We start from the raw sequence: 23,407 nt of genomic DNA on the forward strand, positions 1-23,407 counted from the left end.
CCCGATCCCATCCCACTCCTGGTAGAATGACTCCCGATCCCATCCCACTCCTGGTAGAATGACTCCCGATCCCATCCCACTCCTGGTAGAATGACTCCCGATCCCATCCCACTCCTGGTAGAATGACTCCCGATCCCATCCCACTCCTGGTAGAATGACTCCCGATCCCATCCCACTCCTGGTAGAATGACTCCCGATCCCATCCCGCTCCTGGTAGAATGACTCCCGATCCCATCCCACTCCTGGTAGAATGACTCCCGATCCCATCCCACTCCTGGTAGAATGACTCCCGATCCCATCCCACTCCTGGTAGAATGACTCCCGATCCCATCCCACTCCTGGTAGAATGACTCCCGATCCCATCCCACTCCTGGTAGAATGACTCCCGATCCCATCCCACTCCTGGTAGAATGACTCCCGATCCCATCCCACTCCTGGTAGAATGACTCCCGATCCCATCCCACTCCTGGTAGAATGACTCCCGATCCCATCCCACTCCTGGTAGAATGACTCCCGATCCCATCCCACTCCTGGTAGAATGACTCCCGATCCCATCCCACTCCTGGTAGAATGACTCCCGATCCCATCCCACTCCTGTAGTTTCTGAGTGGTGCAACCACTCAGCTATGTGTTTGGCTATGTCCCTGTGTCCCTGGGTCTGTCCCTGTGTCCCTGGGTCTGTCCCTGTGTCTCTGGGTCTGTCCCTGTGTCCCTGGGTCTGTCCCTGTGTCCCTGGGTCTGTCCCTGTGTCCCTGGGTCTGTCCCTGTGTCCCTGGGTCTGTCCCTGTGTCTCTGGGTCTGTCCCTGTGTCCCTGGGTCTGTCCCTGTGTCCCTGGGTCTGTCCCTGTGTCCCTGGGTGTGTCCCTGGGTCTGTCTCTGGGTCTGTCCCTGTGTCCCTGGGTCTGTCCCTGTGTCCCTGGGTCTGTCCCTGTGTCCCTGGGTCTGTCCCTGTGTCCCTGGGTCTGTCCCTGTGTCTCTGGGTCTCTCCCTGTGTCCCTGGGTCTGTCCCTGTGTCCCTGGGTCTGTCCCTGTGTCTCTGGGTCTGGGTCTGTGTCCCTGGGTCTGTCCCTGTGTCCCTGGGTCTGTCCCTGTGTCGCTGGGTCTGGGTCTGTGTCCCTGGGTCTGTCCCTGTGTCCCTGGGTCTGTCCCTGTGTCCCTGGGTCTGTCCCTGGGTCTGTCCCTGTGTCTCTGGGTCTGTCCCTGTGTCCCTGGGTCGGTCCCTGTGTCTCTGTCCCTGTGTCCCTGGGTCTGTCCCTGTGTCCCTGGGTCTGTCCCTGTGTCCCTGGGTCTGTCCCTGTGTCCCTGGGTCTGTCCCTGTGTCTCTGGGTCTGTCCCTGTGTCTCTGGGTCTGTCCCTGTGTCCCTGGGTCTGTCCCTGTGTCCCTGGGTCTGTCCCTGTGTCTCTGGGTCTGTCCCTGTGTCCCTGGGTCTGTCCCTGTGTCTCTGGGTCTGTCCCTGTGTCCCTGGGTCTGTCCCTGTGTCCCTGGGTCTGTCCCTGTGTCTCTGGGTCTGTCCCTGTGTCCCTGGGTCTGTCCCTGTGTCTCTGGGTCTGTCCCTGTGTCTCTGGGTCTGTCCCTGTGTCCCTGGGTCTGTCCCTGTGTCTCTGGGTCTGTCCCTGTGTCCCTGGGTCTGTCCCTGTGTCTCTGGGTCTGTCCCTGTGTCTCTGGGTCTGTCCCTGTGTCCCTGGGTCTGTCCCTGTGTCCCTGGGTCGGTCCCTGTGTCTCTGTCCCTGTGTCCCTGGGTCTGTCCCTGTGTCTCTGGGTCTGTCCCTGGGTCTGTCCCTGTGTCCCTGGGTCTGTCCCTGGGTCTGTCCCTGGGTCCCTGGATGTGTCCCAGCACGAAAAATAGCATTATAGCGTTTGTTTACCACCAAGTGTCACTGTTGCACAGCCTAACACACAGACACTGCTACCTTTCTGTTGCACAGCCTAACACACAGACACTGCTACCTTTCTGTTGCACAGCCTAACACACAGACACTGCTACCTTTCTGTTGCACAGCAAAACACACAGACACTGCTACCTTTCTGTTGCACAGCCTAACACACAGACACACACAGCCTAACACACAGACACACACAGCCTAACACACACACACACACACACACACACACACACACAGCCTAACACACACACACACAGCCTAACACACAGACACACACAGCCTAACACACAGACACACACAGCCTAACACACAGACACACACAGCCTAACACACAGACACTGCTACCTTTCTGTTGCACAGCCTAACACACAGACACTGCTACCTTTCTGTTGCACAGCCTAACACACAGACACACACAGCCTAACACACAGACACACACAGCCTAACACACAGACACACACAGCCTAACACACAGACACAGACACACACAGCCTAACACACAGACACACAGCCTAACACACAGACACACAGCCTAACACACACACACACACCCTAACACACAGCCTAACACACAGCCTAACACACAGCCTAACACACAGCCTAACACACACCCTAACACACAGCCTAACACACACCCTAACACACACACACACAGCCTAACACACACACACACACAGCCTAACACACACACACACACAGCCTAACACACAGCCTAACACACAGCCTAACACACAGCCTAACACACAGCCTAACACACAGCCTAACACACAGCCTAACACACAGCCTAACACACAGCCTAACACCTTTCTTCATACTGTGTTGGCTTCATTTTGGTGTTTTGATGAGTGAGTTTTAATTAGACTTACCAATAAGCGTAAGTGTGTTGCTTGCAGGCGACATCCGACAGCTGCCCAGCATCCAACCTGGCAACACACTGTGTGACCTGTTCCACAGTCTGAAGGTTCGCTCCTGGGCCATCGAGATGAAGACCAACCACCGCGCTGAGTCCCAGCTCATCGTTAGGAACGCTGGTCTGTAAGTATACTACACATATCCACCGCGCTGAGTCCCAGCTCATCGTTAGGAACGCTGGTCTGTAAGTATACTACACATATCCACCGTGCTGAGTCCCAGCTCATCGTTAGGAACGCTGGTCTGTAAGTATACTACACATATCCACCGCGCTGAGTCCCAGCTCATCGTTAGGAACGCTGGTCTGTAAGTATACTACACATATCCACCGCCCTGAGTCCCAGCTCATCGTCAGGAACGCTGGTCTGTAAGTATACTACACATATCCACCGCGCTGAGTCCCAGCTCATCGTCAGGAACGCTGGTCTGTAAGTATACTACACATATCCACCGCGCTGAGTCCCAGCTCATCGTTAGGAACGCTGGTCTGTAAGTATACTACACATATCCACCCCCCCCCCCACACACACACACACACACACACACCCTTGTTTGTCCTTTTTGAGTGGTTTAAACCACTCCTACAACTGGCTTTGTTAGTTTACGTGTCTGTCTGTCCGTTTGTCTGTCTGTCTGTTCGTACCAAAAAATGAGCATGGTTGCTATGGTCACCCAGTTCACCCGGGTGTGATTTCATTACGTCAGACATTACGTCAGACCACAGCTGATCAGTCTATATAAGACCTTACACCACCCAGTTCACCCGGGTGTGATTTCATTACGTCAGACATTACGTCAGACCACAGCTGATCAGTCTATATAAGACCTTACACCACTCAGTTCACACGGGTGTGATTTTTTATTTTGATTTCTAGTTTTTAACCTTTTAAACCTTTTAACTAGTTTTTCTAATAAAAATGTCTGTAAAGCGACTTTGGGTACCCAGAAAATCGCTATATAAATCGTATGTATTATTATTATTATTATGTGAGTCCCAGCTCATCGTTAGGAACGCCGGACTGTAAATATACTACATATATTTGACTTTTTTTTATACAGGGGCGGAAATCGCCTGGTACCTGACGACCCGATTCGATTCTGATTCAGAGGGCTACGATTCGATTAATTAATAATTAATCCTATCCTATTAATCCTAAATAATAATACATCTTTTGGGATATGGTGATCCTAGTTTACTGAGGCACTATACACTGTCTCTCTGCGTTTGATGTGTGTGTTTACCTTGCTTATTGTCGTCTGCTAAATGCCTGAATTGTAAATCAAACCATGCCACAGATTTCTCAAACGTATTGAAGGCTGGACTTGGACACGGCCATTGTAGGACATTCACACTTCTTTCGCCAAGTAAATATTGAAAATACTGAGCAATGAACAACTAAATATGTGTGGATATTGTATGTATATATTTTATTGTTTGAAACCTATTTGAAATGGCTTGTATTTATTTACTGCATAACTTAACAACCAACCTCCATGATTTCCAGAATCGCAGACATGGGAATGAAGAAATGCTCCTACAGGAACCTGGAGTTCGACGCCGTAGTGGATCTGAACGGGCCTCGCAAGATGGCTGCTGCGGACAAGAAGTTCATCCATATACGTCTGCCCAAGGAGGAGTCTGACGATGGTGAGTACTAGTCTGACGATGGTGAGTACTAGTCTGACGATGGTGAGTACTAGTCATATGTCTGCCCAGGGAGGAGTCTGACGATGGTGAGTACTAGTCTGACGATGGTGAGTACTAGTCATATGTCTGCCCAAGGAGGAGTCTGACGATGGTGAGTACTAGTCTGACGATGGTGAGTACTAGTCTGACGATGGTGAGTACTAGTCTGACGATGGTGAGTACTAGTCTGACGATGGTGAGTACTAGTCTGACGATGGTGAGTACTAGTCATATGTCTGCCCAGGGAGGAGACTGACGATGGTGAGTACTAGTCATATGTCTGCCCAGGGAGGAGACTGACGATGGTGAGTACTAGTCATGTCTGCCCAGGGAGGAGACTGACGATGGTGAGTACAACAGTGTTGATTTCGTCGACTAAAACCAAGACGAAAAATGTTCGTCGACCACCTTTTTTCACTGACGAAAACTAAATGGACACTAAATAAAAACAAAGCTATGATGACTAAAACTAAGACTAAATATATTGACAATTTCGTCAACAAATAAAAACTAGACTATAATGTTAGGAAGGGACTAGTGGACAAGAGATCCAGTATAAGTCATGTTACACTTTGTTGCAATGCGTCGTGCGTTGCGACGCGCTGTGAGCTTGTAGATCGGCTATTTTCAGCAAATGTAAAAACAGTCATTACGACGGCATCAAAGCCCGCCAAAATGCATTTTAGTCGACTAAATCAACTGTAGATTTAGCCGACTAAAATCTTATGATATTTAGACATTCCGGGTGACTAAAATGTGACTAAAACTAAATGAAAACTATTCCAGAGACCATGAAACTAAACTAAAAATGTTCTGCCCAAAACAACACTGGAGTACAAGAGGTGTTATTACATCGATGTCTGGCTAAATCTGTTGGATTTCACTGAAATGCATTTAGGATGTTTTGTTTCAGAGTAAAGTCCTCACAAAAGGTGATCTAGATGGTTAACCCATTTTGGTGTTAGCATAGAGCACCGAAGTCTGACGTCACTTTCAGTAGAGGGCGTCAGTCCCCAGGTTCATGTATTTTTTAATTTGCATTGTAATCTCCATAGGGGGATTTTAGGTCGCTTCATATAAGAACTGTGTTTGAAAAATAAACCGACCACCCCGGCCTTTCTGTCAGGGGAGTGGCTGTGCGTCGTTAATGATGTCCATTCATATTTGATACAGCCAGTTTCTGGAGAAAATGGAATTAATGTGGCCGCAAAAGCCTTGAAACTACATATGAAGGCAATGTCGCTGCTAATATACGTCATGCCCAGCTGTCAACATATTGCGTTCCTGAGATTCCTCGTTGACGTAAGCTCAGCTGGTGGTGACTCGACTCGTACTAACCACGAAACATTAAATATCAATAAAATAAAAAATAAAATAAACGTAATTATTAACATTCAGTTTATGTTGTGCGACGGGCAGATGCAGCCACCCGCCTACCCGGAAATGTAGTCTCTGGGTTGTTTGGCTCGTTTCTAACGCTTATTTTGTTACTCTTTGGGTATATTTGTACATTTCCACCTTCAATCGATGCTTCATATCCATATGAGTGAAAAGGCCCGGGTGATCGGTTTATTTTTCAAACACAGTTCTTATATGAGGCGATCTAAAATCCCCCTATGGAGATTACAATGCAAATAAAAAGTACACGAACCTGGGGACTGACGCCCTCTACTGACAGTATTCTCTATTATGTTATGCTTTAGCTATTGAAAAATAGCAGATCTACAAGCTCATAGCGCGCCACCGAGTGCCGCGCTACGAGCTTGTAGGTCTGCTATTTTTGAAAAATCGAAGAACGACTGACATTTTCAGAAAACTGTCGGGATGTAGAAGACATTTTTTAGAATCTGATCTCAGGTCAGAATGGGATCACATAGATGATGGCACTACCGGTAAATAAGTGAGCTTATGATAGCCAGTTTACAACTACTATAGTGTATGTAGTTACACTATAGTGTATGTAGTTACACTATAGTGTATGTAGTTACACTATAGTGTATGTAGTTTATGATAGCCAGTTTACAACTACAATTTACAATTTAGGCATTTAGCAGACGCTCTTAATCCAGAGCGATTTACATTAAGCAAGAACAAAAAGCATGGGAATACATCACATATATAAACAGCATTTATCAAGAAACATGCGTTAGCTAAGAACGTAACTAGAACATATCTATATATAATGACACTATACATATAAGCTATACATATATATTATACTATGCTGTACTGTTATTGTGCTGTCTACATGACATGCTATAAGTCTGTTTCAAATGCTATCTAAGTCTATAGTGTATGTAGTTACACTATAGTGTATGTAGTTTATGATAGCCAGTTTACAACTACTATAGTGTATGTAGTTACACTATAGTGTATGTAGTTTATGATAGCCAGTTTACAACTACTATAGTGTATACTAAAGGTAATACATCTTATTTTTATTATTTTATAGACGTACAGAATGCCATCAAGTTACTGATCGGCTCTGCTCCTGGCCTGAAGGACGACAGCACCTCTCAGTTCATTGCTTTCAGAAGGTAAAAAAAAGAAAGAAAAATCAACAGAGATTATAAAATTATAAGCAACATGTACAACATATGTATTATTAAGCCAGGAGGGGAAAGAAGCGTACCACCTAATGTAGACGTGCTGCGGCGCGACAGCTTGGCTGACAACACTGCAGAGCTCAAGAACCTGATGTTGGAGAGGAGAGTGTGGAGGGCAGAGATCCAGGAATCCTGAGTTGGTGTTGGCTATAGACCTCACTCTGTAGTAACTAGTTGGTGTTGGCTAGACCTCACTCTGTAGTAACTAGTTGGTGTTGGCTAGACCTAACTCTGTAGTAACTAGTTGGTGTTGGATAGACCTCACTCTGTAGTAACTAGTTGGTGTTGGCTAGACCTCACTCTGTAGTAACTAGTTGGTGTTGGCTAGACCTCACTCTGTAGTAACTAGTTGGTGTTGGCTAGACCTCACTCTGTAGTAACTAGTTGGTGTTGGCCAGACCTCACTCTGTAGTAACTAGTTGGTGTTGGCTAGACCTCACTCTGTAGTAACGAGTTGGTGTTGGCTAGACCTCACTCTGTAGTAACTAGTTGGTGTTGGCCAGACCTCACTCTGTAGTAACTAGTTGGTGTTGGCTATAGACCTCACTCTGCAGTAACTAGTTGGTGTTGGCTAGACCTCACTCTGTAGTAACTAGTTGGTGTTGGCTAGACCTCACTCTGTAGTAACTAGTTGGTGTTGGCTAGACCTCACTCTGTAGTAACTAGTTGGTGTTGGCTAGACCTCACTCTGTAGTAACTAGTTGGTGTTGGCTAGACCTCACTCTGTAGTAACTAGTTGGTGTTGGCTAGACCTCACTCTGTAGTAACTAGTTGGTGTTGGCTAGACCTCACTCTGTAGTAACTAGTTGGTGTTGGCTAGACCTCACTCTGTAGTAACTAGTTGGTGTTGGCCAGACCTCACTCTGTAGTAACTAGTTGGTGTTGGCTAGACCTCACTCTGTAGTAACTAGTTGGTGTTGGCTAGACCTCACTCTGTAGTAACGAGTTGGTGTTGGCTAGACCTCACTCTGTAGTAACTAGTTGGTGTTGGCCAGACCTCACTCTGTAGTAACTAGTTGGTGTTGGCTAGACCTCACTCTGTAGTAACTAGTTGGTGTTGGCTAGACCTCACTCTGTAGTAACTAGTTGGTGTTGGCCAGACCTCACTCTGTAGTAACTAGTTGGTGTTGGCTATAGACCTCACTCTGCAGTAACTAGTTGGTGTTGGCTAGACCTCACTCTGCAGTAACTAGTTGGTGTTGGCTAGACCTCACTCTGTAGTAACTAGTTGGTGTTGGATAGACCTCACTCTGTAGTAACTAGTTGGTGTTGGCTAGACCTCACTCTGCAGTAACTAGTTGGTGTTGGCTAGACCTCACTCTGCAGTAACTAGTTGGTGTTGGCTAGACCTCACTCTGTAGTAACTAGTTGGTGTTGGCTAGACCTCACTCTGTAGTAACTAGTTGGTGTTGGCTAGACCTCACTCTGTAGTAACTAGTTGGTGTTGGCTAGACCTCACTCTGTAGTAACTAGTTGGTGTTGGCTAGACCTCACTCTGTAGTAACTAGTTGGTGTTGGCCAGACCTCACTCTGTAGTAACTAGTTGGTGTTGGCCAGACCTCACTCTGTAGTAACTAGTTGGTGTTGGCTAGACCTCACTCTGTAGTAACTAGTTGGTGTTGGCTAGACCTCACTCTGTAGTAACGAGTTGGTGTTGGCTAGACCTCACTCTGTAGTAACTAGTTGGTGTTGGCCAGACCTCACTCTGTAGTAACTAGTTGGTGTTGGCTAGACCTCACTCTGTAGTAACTAGTTGGTGTTGGCTAGACCTCACTCTGTAGTAACTAGTTGGTGTTGGCCAGACCTCACTCTGTAGTAACTAGTTGGTGTTGGCTAGACCTCACTCTGCAGTAACTAGTTGGTGTTGGCTAGACCTCACTCTGCAGTAACTAGTTGGTGTTGGCTAGACCTCACTCTGCAGTAACTAGTTGGTGTTGGCTAGACCTCACTCTGTAGTAACTAGTTGGTGTTGGATAGACCTCACTCTGTAGTAACTAGTTGGTGTTGGCTAGACCTCACTCTGTAGTAACTAGTTGGTGTTGGCCAGACCTCACTCTGTAGTAACTAGTTGGTGTTGGCCAGACCTCACTCTGTAGTAACTAGTTGGTGTTGGCTAGACCTCACTCTGTAGTAACTAGTTGGTGTTGGCTAGACCTCACTCTGTAGTAACTAGTTGGTGTTGGCTAGACCTCACTCTGCAGTAACTAGTTGGTGTTGGCTAGACCTCACTCTGTAGTAACTAGTTGGTGTTGGCTAGACCTCACTCTGTAGTAACTAGTTGGTGTTGGCTAGACCTCACTCTGTAGTAACTAGTTGGTGTTGGCTAGACCTCACTCTGTAGTAACTAGTTGGTGTTGGCTAGACCTCACTCTGTAGTAACTAGTTGGTGTTGGCCAGACCTCACTCTGTAGTAACTAGTTGGTGTTGGCTAGACCTCACTCTGTAGTAACTAGTTGGTGTTGGCCAGACCTCACTCTGTAGTAACTAGTTGGTGTTGGCTAGACCTCACTCTGTAGTAACTAGTTGGTGTTGGCTAGACCTCACTCTGTAGTAACGAGTTGGTGTTGGCTAGACCTCACTCTGTAGTAACTAGTTGGTGTTGGCCAGACCTCACTCTGTAGTAACTAGTTGGTGTTGGCTATAGACCTCACTCTGCAGTAACTAGTTGGTGTTGGCTAGACCTCACTCTGTAGTAACTAGTTGGTGTTGGCTAGACCTCACTCTGTAGTAACTAGTTGGTGTTGGCTAGACCTCACTCTGTAGTAACTAGTTGGTGTTGGCTAGACCTCACTCTGGCAGCAACTAACTATTATTCACATGTTTTACTGTTACAGGGTGGATGTTGCACTGATCAACGAACTGTGTTGTAAGCATTACAACAACCACACAACCAAGTGAGTGACTACATACTGTACCTCATATCTTCTTTTACCTTATAATTTATATGCCAAAAACATCTTGATCTCTAATGCTTTCTTACCTTTATTTGTATTTCTCCTAATATAAGCCCTCAATGGGGGTTGGGTTTTTGTGCTAATTGTTTTCCATCTAAATAAGTAGTAAAGTGTGCCACTTATATGCTACTATTTACATTATGAAGAGAGGATATATACAAAATGTTTGAGCGATGGAAATAAGCGAATTAGACACCCCAATGCCACATTAATTTCAATGCAATTCAATTCAATTCATTGAGGGCTTATGGTAGGGGAAATAGCCAATAATGCGCTTTTGCACAAAACCACACCTGGACCTCTTTGGTGGGGATGTACTGTAACAACTACAAATAAATGTAAGAAAGCCTTCTAGCATGGAATTCTCCTTTAATAATAGAAGTCTCTATGAACAGACCATTGTGGTCAGTGGTACCAAGTTATCCAAAAATCACTTCAAGCATTTAAAATTCACCCGCTCTGGAAATTATTTATTTTATAACGTAAGCTTTTGTTGAAATATTTGAACGTGGATGTTTACTTTTATTTGCCTTAATTTCTGCATCAGTGCAAGACTCGTTTCGGGCAAAAATCACAAGTACAAGCTGTCGTTTCAACCCGGAGACAAGGTGTGCTGCACCAAGAACGGATACATCAACAACACCGAGGGTGTGGAGGCCAGCGTAACGTCCAGCCAGGGTGGAGAGACCACCGGGGGTGTGGAGGCCAGCGTAACGTCCAGCCAGGGTGGAGAGACCACCGGAGACCCTGAGAACAAAGACAAGCTGCGCCTCTGTAACGGAGAGATATTCTTCATCAGGGAGGTCTGAATCGATTTGATTTGATTTGATTTGATTTGATTTGATTTGATTTGATTTGATTTGATTTGATTTGATTTGATTTGATTTACATCTTAATCTATTATGAAATAATAGATTTTCCCCATATGACGGTGAAAGAAAATAAATGGACCATCACTGCAACAAATGTAATGATTAAAATTGGTCAAACAGAAACATGTAAATAGCTGATCTACAAGCTCACAACACCTTGCTACACGAAGTGTTGTGGATCTGCTTTTTTTAGATCTGCTTTTTTCACAATATTTATCTGTGGAGCGGAAAATGTTACGCCTCAACTCATACATTCCAAGTGCTTATCAGGGTGGGAGGTCCCAAAAGTTCAAATATGATTATTTTGGGGGGATGCGACAAAACTAGCATTGCGTTACTTTCAACCGTAGCCGTTTCGTTTTGTCTGTGGCAGGACGTGACGATAGAAGAGGAGGGCTCTTCCAGGAAGAGGCGGAGCCGGTACCTCACCCTGGACGACGGCGACGGGAGGATGATCAAAGTGGACTTCAAGGAGCTGCAGAGAGAGTGCAGGCTGCAGCACGCCTGGGCCAGGACTATACACACCTTCCAGGTAGAGAGAGTACAACCTGGGCCAGGACTATACACACCTTCCAGGTAGAGAGAGTACAGCCTGGGCCAGGACTATACACACCTTCCAGGTAGAGAGAGTACAGCCTGGGCCAGGAGGACTATACACACCTTCCAGGTAGAGAGAGTACAGCCTGGGCCAGGACTATACACACCTTCCAGGTAGAGAGAGTACAGCCTGGGCCAGGAGGACTATACACACCTTCCAGGTAGAGAGAGTACAGCCTGGGCCAGGAGGACTATACACACCTTCCAGGTAGAGAGAGTACAGCCTGGGCCAGGAGGACTATACACACCTTCCAGGTAGAGAGAGTACAGCCTGGGCCAGGACCATCCACACCTTCCAGGTAGAGAGAGTACAGCCTGGGCCAGGAGGACCATCCACACCTTCCAGGTAGAGAGAGTACAGCCTGGGCCAGGAGGACTATACACACCTTCCAGGTAGAGAGAGTACAGCCTGGGCCAGGAGGACTATACACACCTTCCAGGTAGAGAGAGTACAGCCTGGGCCAGGAGGACTATACACACCTTCCAGGTAGAGAGAGTACAGCCTGGGCCAGGACCATCCACACCTTCCAGGTAGAGAGAGTACAGCCTGGGCCAGGAGGACTATACACACCTTCCAGGTAGAGAGAGTACAGCCTGGGCCAGGAGGACCATCCACACCTTCCAGGTAGAGAGAGTACAGCCTGGGCCAGGACTATACACACCTTCCAGGTAGAGAGAGTACAGCCTGGGCCAGGAGGACTATACACACCTTCCAGGTAGAGAGAGTACAGCCTGGGCCAGGAGGACTATACACACCTTCCAGGTAGAGAGAGTACAGCCTGGGCCAGGAGGACCATCCACACCTTCCAGGTAGAGAGAGTACAGCCTGGGCCAGGAGGACTATACACACCTTCCAGGTAGAGAGAGTACAGCCTGGGCCAGGAGGACTATACACACCTTCCAGGTAGAGAGAGTACAGCCTGGGCCAGGAGGACCATCCACACCTTCCAGGTAGAGAGAGTACAGCCTGGGCCAGGAGGACTATACACACCTTCCAGGTAGAGAGAGTACAGCCTGGGCCAGGAGGACTATACACACCTTCCAGGTAGAGAGAGTACAGCCTGGGCCAGGAGGACTATACACACCTTCCAGGTAGAGAGAGTACAGCCTGGGCCAGGAGGACTATACACACCTTCCAGGTAGAGAGAGTACAGCCTGGGCCAGGAGGACCATACACACCTTCCAGGTAGAGAGAGTACAGCCAGGGCCAGGAGGACCATACACACCTTCCAGGTAGAGAGAGTACAGCCTGGGCCAGGACTATACACACCTTCCAGGTAGAGAGAGTACAGCCTGGGCCAGGAGGACTATACACACCTTCCAGGTAGAGAGAGTACAGCCTGGGCCAGGAGGACTATACACACCTTCCAGGTAGAGAGAGTACAGCCTGGGCCAGGAGGACCATACACACCTTCCAGGTAGAGAGAGTACAGCCTGGGCCAGGAGGACTATACACACCTTCCAGGTAGAGAGAGTACAGCCTGGGCCAGGAGGACTATACACACCTTCCAGGTAGAGAGAGTACAGCCTGGGCCAGGAGGACTATACACGCCTTCCAGGTAGAGAGAGTACAGCCTGGGCCAGGAGGACTATACACACCTTCCAGGTAGAGAGAGTACAGCCTGGGACAGGAGGACTATACACACCTTCCAGGTAGAGAGAGTACAGCCTGGGCCAGGAGGACTATACACACCTTCCAGGTAGAGAGAGTACAGCCTGGGCCAGGAGGACTATACACACCTTCCAGGTAGAGAGAGTACAGCCTGGGCCAGGAGGACTATACACACCTTCCAGGTAGAGAGAGTACAGCCTGGGCCAGGAGGACTATACACACCTTCCAGGTAGAGAGAGTACAGCCTGGGCCAGGAGGACTATACACACCTTCCAGGTAGAGAGAGTACAGCCTGGGCCAGGAGGACCATCCACACCTTCCAGGTAGAGAGAGTACAGCCTGGGCCAGGAGGACTATACACACCTTCCAGGTAGAGAGAGTACAGCCTGGGCCAGGAGGACTATACACACCTTCCAGGTAGAGAGAGTACAGCCTGGGCCAGGAGGACTATACACACCTTCCAGGTAGAGAGAGTACAGCCTGGGCCAGGAGGACTATACACACCTTCCAGGTAGAGAGAGTACAGCCTGGGCCAGGAGGACTATACACACCTTCCAGGTAGAGAGAGTACAGCCTGGGCCAGGAGGACTATACACACCTTCCAGGTAGAGAGAGTACAGCCTGGGCCAGGAGGACTATACACACCTTCCAGGTAGAGAGAGTACAGCCTGGGCCAGGAGGACCATCCACACCTTCCAGGTAGAGAGAGTACAGCCTGGGCCAGGAGGACTATACACACCTTCCAGGTAGAGAGAGTACAGCCTGGGCCAGGAGGACTATACACACCTTCCAGGTAGAGAGAGTACAGCCTGGGCCAGGAGGACTATACACACCTTCCAGGTAGAGAGAGTACAGCCTGGGCCAGGAGGACTATACACACCTTCCAGGTAGAGAGAGTACAGCCTGGGCCAGGAGGACTATACACACCTTCCAGGTAGAGAGAGTACAGCCTGGGCCAGGAGGACTATACACACCTTCCAGGTAGAGAGAGTACAGCCTGGGCCAGGAGGACCATCCACACCTTCCAGGTAGAGAGAGTACAGCCTGGGCCAGGAGGACTATACACACCTTCCAGGTAGAGAGAGTACAGCCTGGGCCAGGAGGACTATACACACCTTCCAGGTAGAGAGAGTACAGCCTGGGCCAGGAGGACTATACACACCTTCCAGGTAGAGAGAGTACAGCCTGGGCCAGGAGGACTATACACACCTTCCAGGTAGAGAGAGTACAGCCTGGGCCAGGAGGACTATACACACCTTCCAGGTAGAGAGAGTACAGCCTGGGCCAGGAGGACTATACACACCTTCCAGGTAGAGAGAGTACAGCCTGGGCCAGGAGGACCATACACACCTTCCAGGTAGAGAGAGTACAGCCTGGGCCAGGAGGACCATACACACCTTCCAGGTAGAGAGAGTACAGCCTGGGCCAGGAGGACTATACACACCTTCCAGGTAGAGAGAGTACAGCCTGGGCCAGGAGGACTATACACACCTTCCAGGTAGAGAGAGTACAGCCTGGGCCAGGAGGACTATACACACCTTCCAGGTAGAGAGAGTACAGCCTGGGCCAGGAGGACTATACACACCTTCCAGGTAGAGAGAGTACAGCCTGGGCCAGGAGGACTATACACACCTTCCAGGTAGAGAGAGTACAGCCTGGGCCAGGAGGACTATACACACCTTCCAGGTAGAGAGAGTACAGCCTGGGCCAGGAGGACTATACACACCTTCCAGGTAGAGAGAGTACAGCCTGGGCCAGGAGGACTATACACACCTTCCAGGTAGAGAGAGTACAGCCTGGGACAGGAGGACTATACACACCAGGTAGAGAGAGTACAGCCTGGGCCAGGAGGACTATACACACCTTCCAGGTAGAGAGAGTACAGCCTGGGCCAGGAGGACTATACACACCTTCCAGGTAGAGAGAGTACAGCCTGGGCCAGGAGGACTATACACACCTTCCAGGTAGAGAGAGTACAGCCAGGGCCAGGAGGACTATACACACCTTCCAGGTAGAGAGAGTACAGCCTGGGCCAGGAGGACTATACACACCTTCCAGGTAGAGAGAGTACAGCCTGGGCCAGGAGGACTATACACACCTTCCAGGTAGAGAGAGTACAGCCAGGGCCAGGAGGACTATACACACCTTCCAGGTAGAGAGAGTACAGCCTGGGCCAGGAGGACTATACACACCTTCCAGGTAGAGAGAGTACAGCCTGGGCCAGGAGGACTATACACACCTTCCAGGTAGAGAGAGTACAGCCTGGGCCAGGAGGACTATACACACCTTCCAGGTAGAGAGAGTACAGCCAGGGCCAGGAGGACTATACACACCTTCCAGGTAGAGAGAGTACAGCCAGGGCCAGGAGGACTATACACACCTTCCAGGTAGAGAGAGTACAGCCTGGGCCAGGAGGACTATACACACCTTCCAGGTAGAGAGAGTACAGCCTGGGCCAGGAGGACTATACACACCTTCCAGGTAGAGAGAGTACAGCCTGGGCCAGGAGGACTATCCACACCTTCCAGGTAGAGAGAGTACAGCCTGGGCCAGGAGGACTATACACACCTTCCAGGTAGAGAGAGTACAGCCTGGGCCAGGAGGACTATACACACCTTCCAGGTAGAGAGAGTACAGCCTGGGCCAGGAGGACTATACACACCTTCCAGGTAGAGAGAGTACAGCCTGGGCCAGGAGGACTATACACACCTTCCAGGTAGAGAGAGTACAGCCTGGGCCAGGAGGACTATACACACCTTCCAGGTAGAGAGAGTACAGCGAGTTTATTTTAGATCCCCGCTAGTCACTGCCTCAGCAGAGACTATTCCTCCTTGGGGTCAAATTACAATTAAAAAACGTTTACAATACATTAAAATAAATACAAAATTTAGCAACACAAAAAATAGCAAAACATTTTTAGCAAAAATTAAAATAACAATTAAAGAGCAAATAGCCTACAGTATGCACATTCAAGGACAAAAACAATTATCTTAAATTGCGAAAGTTATGCATTAAAAATATACCTTAAAGTACATAGAAAATCAATAGAATATATACCAAGATAACCATGGTATATATTTGAGTGGTGTAAACCACTCCTACAACTGGCTTTTGTGTGCAGAAAAAAATGAGCATGGTTGCTATGTTCAAAATAATTTCTGACGTAATTAAATCACACCCGGGTGAACTGGATGACCGTAGCAACCATGGTCATTTTCTCTGCACAGAAAAAGCCAGTTGTGAAATCACATCCGGGTGTGATTTCATTACGTCAGATCAGAGCTGATCAGGCTACATAATACCTTACCTTATTTCATTACGTCAGACATTACGTCAGACCACAGCTGATCATGCTATATAAAACCTTACACCACTCAGTTCACACGGGTGTGATTTTTTTTTATATATATTACTTTCCTTCTATTCTATATTAGCTGTTCTCTGACAGTCTAGATGTGAACGATTTCTGTTCTTTTCTCTTTGAAATGACCGACATGTGAACGGAAGGTTGATGTTGAACTGACGTGTCATCCTGTCCTGTTCTGATCCCCTCAGGGCTCGGAGAACGAGACCATCGTGTACGTGATGGGGAACAGCCAGGCCCAGACATGGAAGCACGTGTACACGGCGGTGACCCGCGGACAGAAGCGCGTCTACGTGGTCGCCAGGCAGGACGCCATCGCGGCGGCCATCACCAAGCGCGAGACCCCGCGCACCACGCGGCTCAGCGGCCTGGTCAAGAAGGTCCTGGACGAGTCCTCCAGGGCTGCTGGCGGCGGGGAGAACCTTGTCGGTTCCCAGCCCGGCACCCCGGCGGCGCCGGCCCCCGGGCGGCCCCCGGGTCTCCTCCGCAGCCCGCCCCCCGCGTCCACCCCTCCGTCCTCGTGGAACCCCGGCTGGTCCAGAGACCCCTGCGTCGTCGTCCACTCCACGCCCGCGCCCGCGGCTCGTAAAAGCCTGTGGAAGAAGCAGCAGCAGCCCGAGCAGGAGGTGGAGGTTGAGGTTCCGGATCAGACTTCAGTGCTGGATGAAGACATGGTTTTCAGTCAGGCGTACTCCTGGTCGCCCATGAACAGCGAAGAGGAGAGGTTCGGGTCCCTGCAGGGCGCCTGCAGCGCCGTGGCGGACCACCAACCGCTGGGCCCGCTCAGACCCGGGTCGGTCTCCCAAGAGACCGCCGGCAAGAGGCTGCACTCTGATAGGCTGATGGGAACCCCGCCCAAGCAGATAAAGGTATGGGCAGTTGTTGTGTTTAACCCATTCTGGGCGGGAACCCCTTTTGGTGTTTTAAGCATTACGTTATACTTTAGCTATTGAAAAATAGACGAATCTACAAGCTCATAGTGCGTCACCGAGTGCCGTGCTACGAGCTTGTAGATCTGCTGTTTTTGAAAAATCGTGAAAATGTGGCGCAGATCTTTGGATATATATTCTTTCAGAGAGAACGTTTTTAACTCAAATATTTGCTTCTGGGAGGGTACTACATATTTTCAGATAGGGGTCGACGGCCAATTACATAATATAGAAACATAGGTATTTCAGAAAACTGTCATGATTTAGAAGACATTTTTTAAATTTCAACGTCAGGCCTAAATGGGTTAAGGCAGTGGTTCTCAGAACTTTTCATTTACAGAGTTACAGACCCGTAAGGTTCCAAATGGAACCTTACGGGTTCCACTTTGGAGAGCCTTAGATATAGACAGAGTCAGTTACGCAAACTCTGTTCACTTCATGAGGCTTCAGTCCAATGGAGGCTCTCCTACATAGACTTCTATTGGTCACTTCATGGGGCTTCAGTCCAATGGAGGCTCTCCTACATAGACTTCTATTGGTCACTTCATGGGGCTTCAGTCCAATGGAGGCTCTCCTACATAGACTTCTATTGGCTTCAGTCCAATGGAGGCTCTCCTACATAGACTTCTATTATTCACTTCATGGGGCTTCAGTCCAATGGAGGCTCTCCTACATAGACTTCTATTGGTCACTTCATGGGGCTTCAGTCCAATGGAGGCTCTCCTACATAGACTTCTATTGGACACTTCATGGGGCTTCAGTCCAATGGAGGCTCTCCTACATAGACTTCTATTGGTCACTTCATGGGGCTTCAGTCCAATGGAGGCTCTCCTACATAGACTTCTATTGGTCACTTCATGGGGCTTCAGTCCAATGGAGGCTCTCCTACATAGACTTATATTGGTCACTTCATGGGGCTTCAGTCCAATGGAGGCTCTCCTACATAGACTTATATTGGTCACTTCATGGGGCTTCAGTCCAATGGAGGCTCTCCTACATAGACTTCTATTGGTCACTTCATGGGGCTTCATTCCAATGGAGGCTCTCCTACATAGACTTCTATTGGTCACTTCATGGGGCTTCAGTCCAATGGCGGCTCTCCTACATAGACTTCTATTAGTCACTTCATGGGGCTTCAGTCCAATGGAGGCTCTCCTACATAGACTTCTATTGGTCACTTCATGGGGCTTCAGTCCAATGGAGGCTCTCCTACATAGACTTCTATTGGTCACTTCATGGGGCTTCAGTCCAATGGAGGCTCTCCTACATAGACTTCTATTGGTCACTTCATGGGGCTTCAGTCCAATGGAGGCTCTCCTACATAGACTTCTATTGGTCACTTCATGGGGCTTCAGTCCAATGGAGGCTCTCCTACATAGACTTCTATTGGTCACTTCATGGGGCTTCAGTCCAATGGAGGCTCTCCTACATAGACTTCTATTGGTCACTTCATGGGGCTTCAGTCCAATGGAGGCTCTCCTACATAGACTTCTATTAGTCACTTCATGGGGCTTCAGTCCAATGGAGGCTCTCCTACATAGACTTCTATTGAGAATGGGGACAACAAATAGGGACAAGTCCTGGACCGGAAGTAGGCAGAAATGCATTGGACTCAGGGCAACAGCCCAGCTTTAATGATCTTAAATCCCTTTATCTTAGATTGTGTTGTAGTAATCGTACAACATAAACATTACAGAGACTTTAGTTGTTACTGTACAATACAGTTGTCATGTTGCACACATACCTAAAATAGTTCTTATTTGCGCCACTCAGGCTGCATGAACAGCTCGGTTTCTGCCCCCTCTATATCGTATTAGATGGCTCTGGTGTTTACTAAAGAGCTGGAGTGATTGGGGAGACCCCTGTAATTGAACTTATCAAACTAAAACTGCCGTTCTGTCGTTCTAAAATTGCTTTCGTGCAACTGATGGTTTTATTGTATATCTTATTTTTCCAGACTGAGCCTGAGACGGAGAAAGCATCGCCTCTTGGTTGCTCCACGCTGTCGCAGCTCTCCCTGCACACTCCCAAAAGTTGCCGATCCAGACGGCTGTACAAAGACGAGCCTCCGAGCCAATGAATGATCGACTGGATTCTGAGAGTCAACTGTCTGGCCATGTGACCCTGCAGACACCCTGCAGACACCCTGCAGCCTGCATAGATACAACCAGGGTTTGGATCTGGCCATGCGACCCTGCAGACACCCTGCAGCCTGCATAGATACAACCAGGGTTTGGATCTGGCCATGTGACCCTGCAGACACTCTGCAGACACCCTGCAGACACCCTGCAGACACCCTGCAGACACCCTGCAGCCTGCATAGACACAACCAGGGTTTGGATCTGGCCTGCAGACACCCTGCATGCAACTGGGGTTGTTCCTTAGACTTAGAGTATATATATTAATAGAGACGGCACCAGATTTCTCCTCCCATCCACTTGCATTAAGTTGCTCAAAAGCGCATGAGGCGATTTCACTCCTCCTTCCGGGTAGGAACAGAGTGCATTCTGGGATTGATTGTCCCAATAACATGAACGTGCTGTGCCGTTGACTATCATTGCGCCGTTTTCGCCGCGTTCATGTATGAAACATATCGTTATGATTGACGTGTCATGGACCCAATAACATGAACGTGCCCAATGATAGTCAACGGACCAGCGCTGGCCCAGAGCTGCAATGACAAATTGGGCCACTGTGTCCATTTGGCCTCAGGGTTTCCTCCGGGTGCCGTCTCTATTCATATATACTCTAAGGGTTGAACCAGAATCGGTCCCATCATCACATCTCCCTTACTTTCCGGAACTGCTTTCATCACACTGTCCCCGACCTGAAACTGCATTTTCTGTTAATGGAGCTGGAGGGACAGACTGTTACTGAACAAACACTCTATAGCAATGATTACTATCACAATATTTAACACTTGTTTAAAAAAAGGAATATCTTACCCTACCTTTAAACATGACTGTCTCTCTGGCTAAAAGCAGTGAAATGTATACCATAAAGTTATTCAGAATAATGTTGCACTGTACTGTAGTACTGTATCAATGCACCAGGCAGTCCCATGCAGCCTCGGCTCAGTATAAAATCATGTTTTTTATAATTGACAGTTCACGTACAATACGAACAAGACGTTATTTCTTGTCGTTTTCTTTCTCCATTGAGCTCCATTGAAGAAAGCAGAAAGATCCATAGATCTTTACACTTGTACGATGGAGCTCAATGGACTTTTATTGTCTTCATTATGATTGAAGTGGCAACAAATAATGTGGAAACGCCCAACTAAAGTGTTTACAAATGTAACTTGTACAACATACTATAGAGCTCCATTGTATAGAGCGTCGCAGTCCTGCCCCCTTCCATGACGACGCCCCCCTTCCATGACGACGCCCCCCTCCCATGACGACGCCCCCCTTCCATGACGACGCCCCCCTTCCATGACGACGCCCCCCTTCCATGACGACGCCCCCCTTCCATGACGACGCCAGGCCCAGGAAATGATTCCCAATGCATTTTCACCGTAGACATTTCAAAAAGTATTTATTTAAAGACGGTTACGCCGCGGACAAAGCCAACTCGAGTCGTGACAACTCATGACAACAAACACAATATTTTGGACCAAACAAATAATTACAAAGAAGAAAAACAACAAAAAAAGTGTTTTTTTTCCTTCTTTCTAATTATTTGTTCGGCCCAAAAAATTGTGTTTGTTGTCATGATTTGTCACGACAAGAGTTGGCTTTGTACGACGCTTAAAAGGTCTTTAAATAAATACTATTTGAAATGTCTATGAGGAAAATGAACGGAGAATCATTTCCTGGGCCCTGGTAGGGTGGCGGGACTGCGACGACAGACATCACCCTGGCAGAATGAAGTCTCCAAACCTCTGCGAATCTCACTGAAACGTTCTGGATGGGTAGGTGGTCCTCAGGGTACGAGACAATGTGTTTAATTTATTTTATTTTAGGTGATTTTTCCCATTTTTACCACTGAAAATACATGCTGACTGTGAAAGCAACGCATTTGAACAGTATTGTGTACAGTTCAAACAGTTTGGACAGTGGTCCATTTGAACAGTATTGTGTACAGTTCAAACAGTTTGGACAGTGGTCCATTTGAACAGTATTGTGTACAGTTCAAACAGTTTGGACAGTGGTCCATTTGAACAGTATTGTGTACAGTTCAAACAGTTTGGACAGTGGTCCATTTGTTATTGTTTACAAAGATAATGGTTTGGCAATTTATATATGTTGTTGTTTTAAAACCCTGTTTTTAAATCTCTTAAAGGAAGGGTTATTTCTTAAACTTTTAAAGGGCTTTGTTTATGCAAATAAAGTTTTGAGTGTTGGGTAACGGCTTTTACTCTGGCTATTTTGTTGCACTAATAATAATAATAACTGTTTAATTGTCAAAACCAGTACATTGTACCCATTTAGGCCTGATGTCAAAATAAAAAAAAAGTCTTCTGAAATTTGTGCCGCATTTTCAAAAAAATTCAAAAATAGCATTGATTGATTGATTGATTGAAATATTTATTAACAGTTTGCAGAATTACAGTACATTTCAAGCACAAACTCAATACAAAGACTGTTAACTGTGAGTGGACGACCCAATAAAGCATTACACTTGTTTACAAGAGGGTCCACCATGTTCAATTCATCAAAACATTTAGAGACGTACAAATAAAGACACTTCTATATAGACAAAGAACAGAACAGGAATTCATCATAATGGAGGTAAAAAGGGAAAATAAACATATACAGTGAGGGAAAAAAGGGAGGGGGGGCGGTGGGGGGGGGGATTCCGATTTTACGGGGGCCAGTTTCGAATCGCAGCCGTCCGTAGGTGCCCTTTGAGAGCGGTTTTGAAGGAGTCAAGGGATTCGCATGTCTTAATGACTGTTGGTAGGGCGTTCCACATTTTGGTGGCATAGGAGCGAAGATAATTTAGCCCCTTGTTTGTGCCGAATCTGGGTTGTACATGGTTCGTTGCACTCCCTCTGGTGTTGTGGGTGTGGATTTCGTTAACATTAAGGAAGTATCTAGACAGGTACATGGGTATCTTAGTGAAGTATCTAGACAGGTACATGGGTATCTTAGTGAAGTATCTAGACAGGTACATGGGTATCTTAGTGAAGTATCTAGACAGGTACATGGGTATCTTAGTGAAGTATCTAGACAGGTACATGGGTATCTTAGTGAAGTATCTAGACAGGTACATGGGTATCTTAGGGAAGTATCTAGACAGGTACATGGGTATCTTAGGGAAGTATCTAGACAGGTACATGGGTATCTTAGTGAAGTATCTAGACAGGTACATGGGTATCTTAGTGAAGTATCTAGACAGGTACATGGGTATCTTGGACCTACAAGCTCGTAGCGCGCCACTCGGTGGTGCGCTCTTCTTTCTAAATAATTAGAAAGAATAAGAAAACGGCAGGTTACAACACTTTTTGTTGTTGTTTTTCTTCTTTGATTTGATTTGTTTGGTCCAAAATATTGTGTTTGTTGTCATGATTTGTCACAACTCGAGTTGGTAAATGGTAAATGGTGCATTTAAATAGCGCCTTTATCCAAGGCACTTTACATAGATTGTGCATTACATTCACCCATTCACACACACACACATTCACACACTGATGGCAGCGGAAACCATGCAAGGCACCAACCTGCACATCAGGAGCAATTAGGGGTTCAGTGTCTTGCTCAAGGACACTTCGACACTAACTCTGGGGGAGCCCGGGTTCGAACTGGCAACCTTGCGGTTTCCATCTGGTCACTCTACCCCTGAGCCACCGCCGCACCGGCTTTGTACGACGCTTATAAGGTCTTTAAATAAATACGTTTTGAAATGTCTATATGGGAAAAATGCATTGGGAATTATTTCCTGGGCCTGGCATTTCCTGGGCCTGGCGTCCCAATAGAGCGGGACTGCGACGCTCTATTGGGGCGAGTGGGCCTATAGAGTGGGCCTATTGGGGCGAGTGGGCCTAT

General features: G+C 47.7%; 1 protein-coding gene across 2 annotated transcripts in view; it reads left to right on the top strand.

Moving 5' to 3' along the window:
- The window catches only part of helb (helicase (DNA) B), a 57,205-nt gene extending 35,751 nt beyond the window's left edge, over positions 1 to 21,454 (top strand). Inside the window, exons 9-17 of one of the 2 annotated variants that reach the window (XM_079506390.1) lie at positions 2,778 to 2,919; positions 4,302 to 4,444; positions 6,936 to 7,020; positions 9,924 to 9,983; positions 10,591 to 10,846; positions 11,289 to 11,447; positions 16,680 to 17,357; positions 19,375 to 19,518; positions 19,648 to 21,454. In XM_079506390.1, the coding sequence (XP_079362516.1) occupies positions 2,778 to 2,919; positions 4,302 to 4,444; positions 6,936 to 7,020; positions 9,924 to 9,983; positions 10,591 to 10,846; positions 11,289 to 11,447; positions 16,680 to 17,357; positions 19,375 to 19,497 (1,646 nt within the window). In that variant the 3' untranslated portion in view covers positions 19,498 to 19,518; positions 19,648 to 21,454. Of the gene's footprint in view, positions 1 to 2,777; positions 2,920 to 4,301; positions 4,445 to 6,935; positions 7,021 to 9,923; positions 9,984 to 10,590; positions 10,847 to 11,288; positions 11,448 to 16,679; positions 17,358 to 19,374 lie in introns of both variants that reach the window. The other variant, XM_079506389.1, reaches the window with a different exon arrangement.
- Positions 21,455 to 23,407: the final 1,953 nt, after the last annotated feature.

This window comes from Electrona antarctica, assembly GCF_951216825.1.
Source record: "Electrona antarctica genome assembly, chromosome: 7".
Classification (NCBI taxonomy): domain Eukaryota; kingdom Metazoa; phylum Chordata; class Actinopteri; order Myctophiformes; family Myctophidae; genus Electrona; species Electrona antarctica.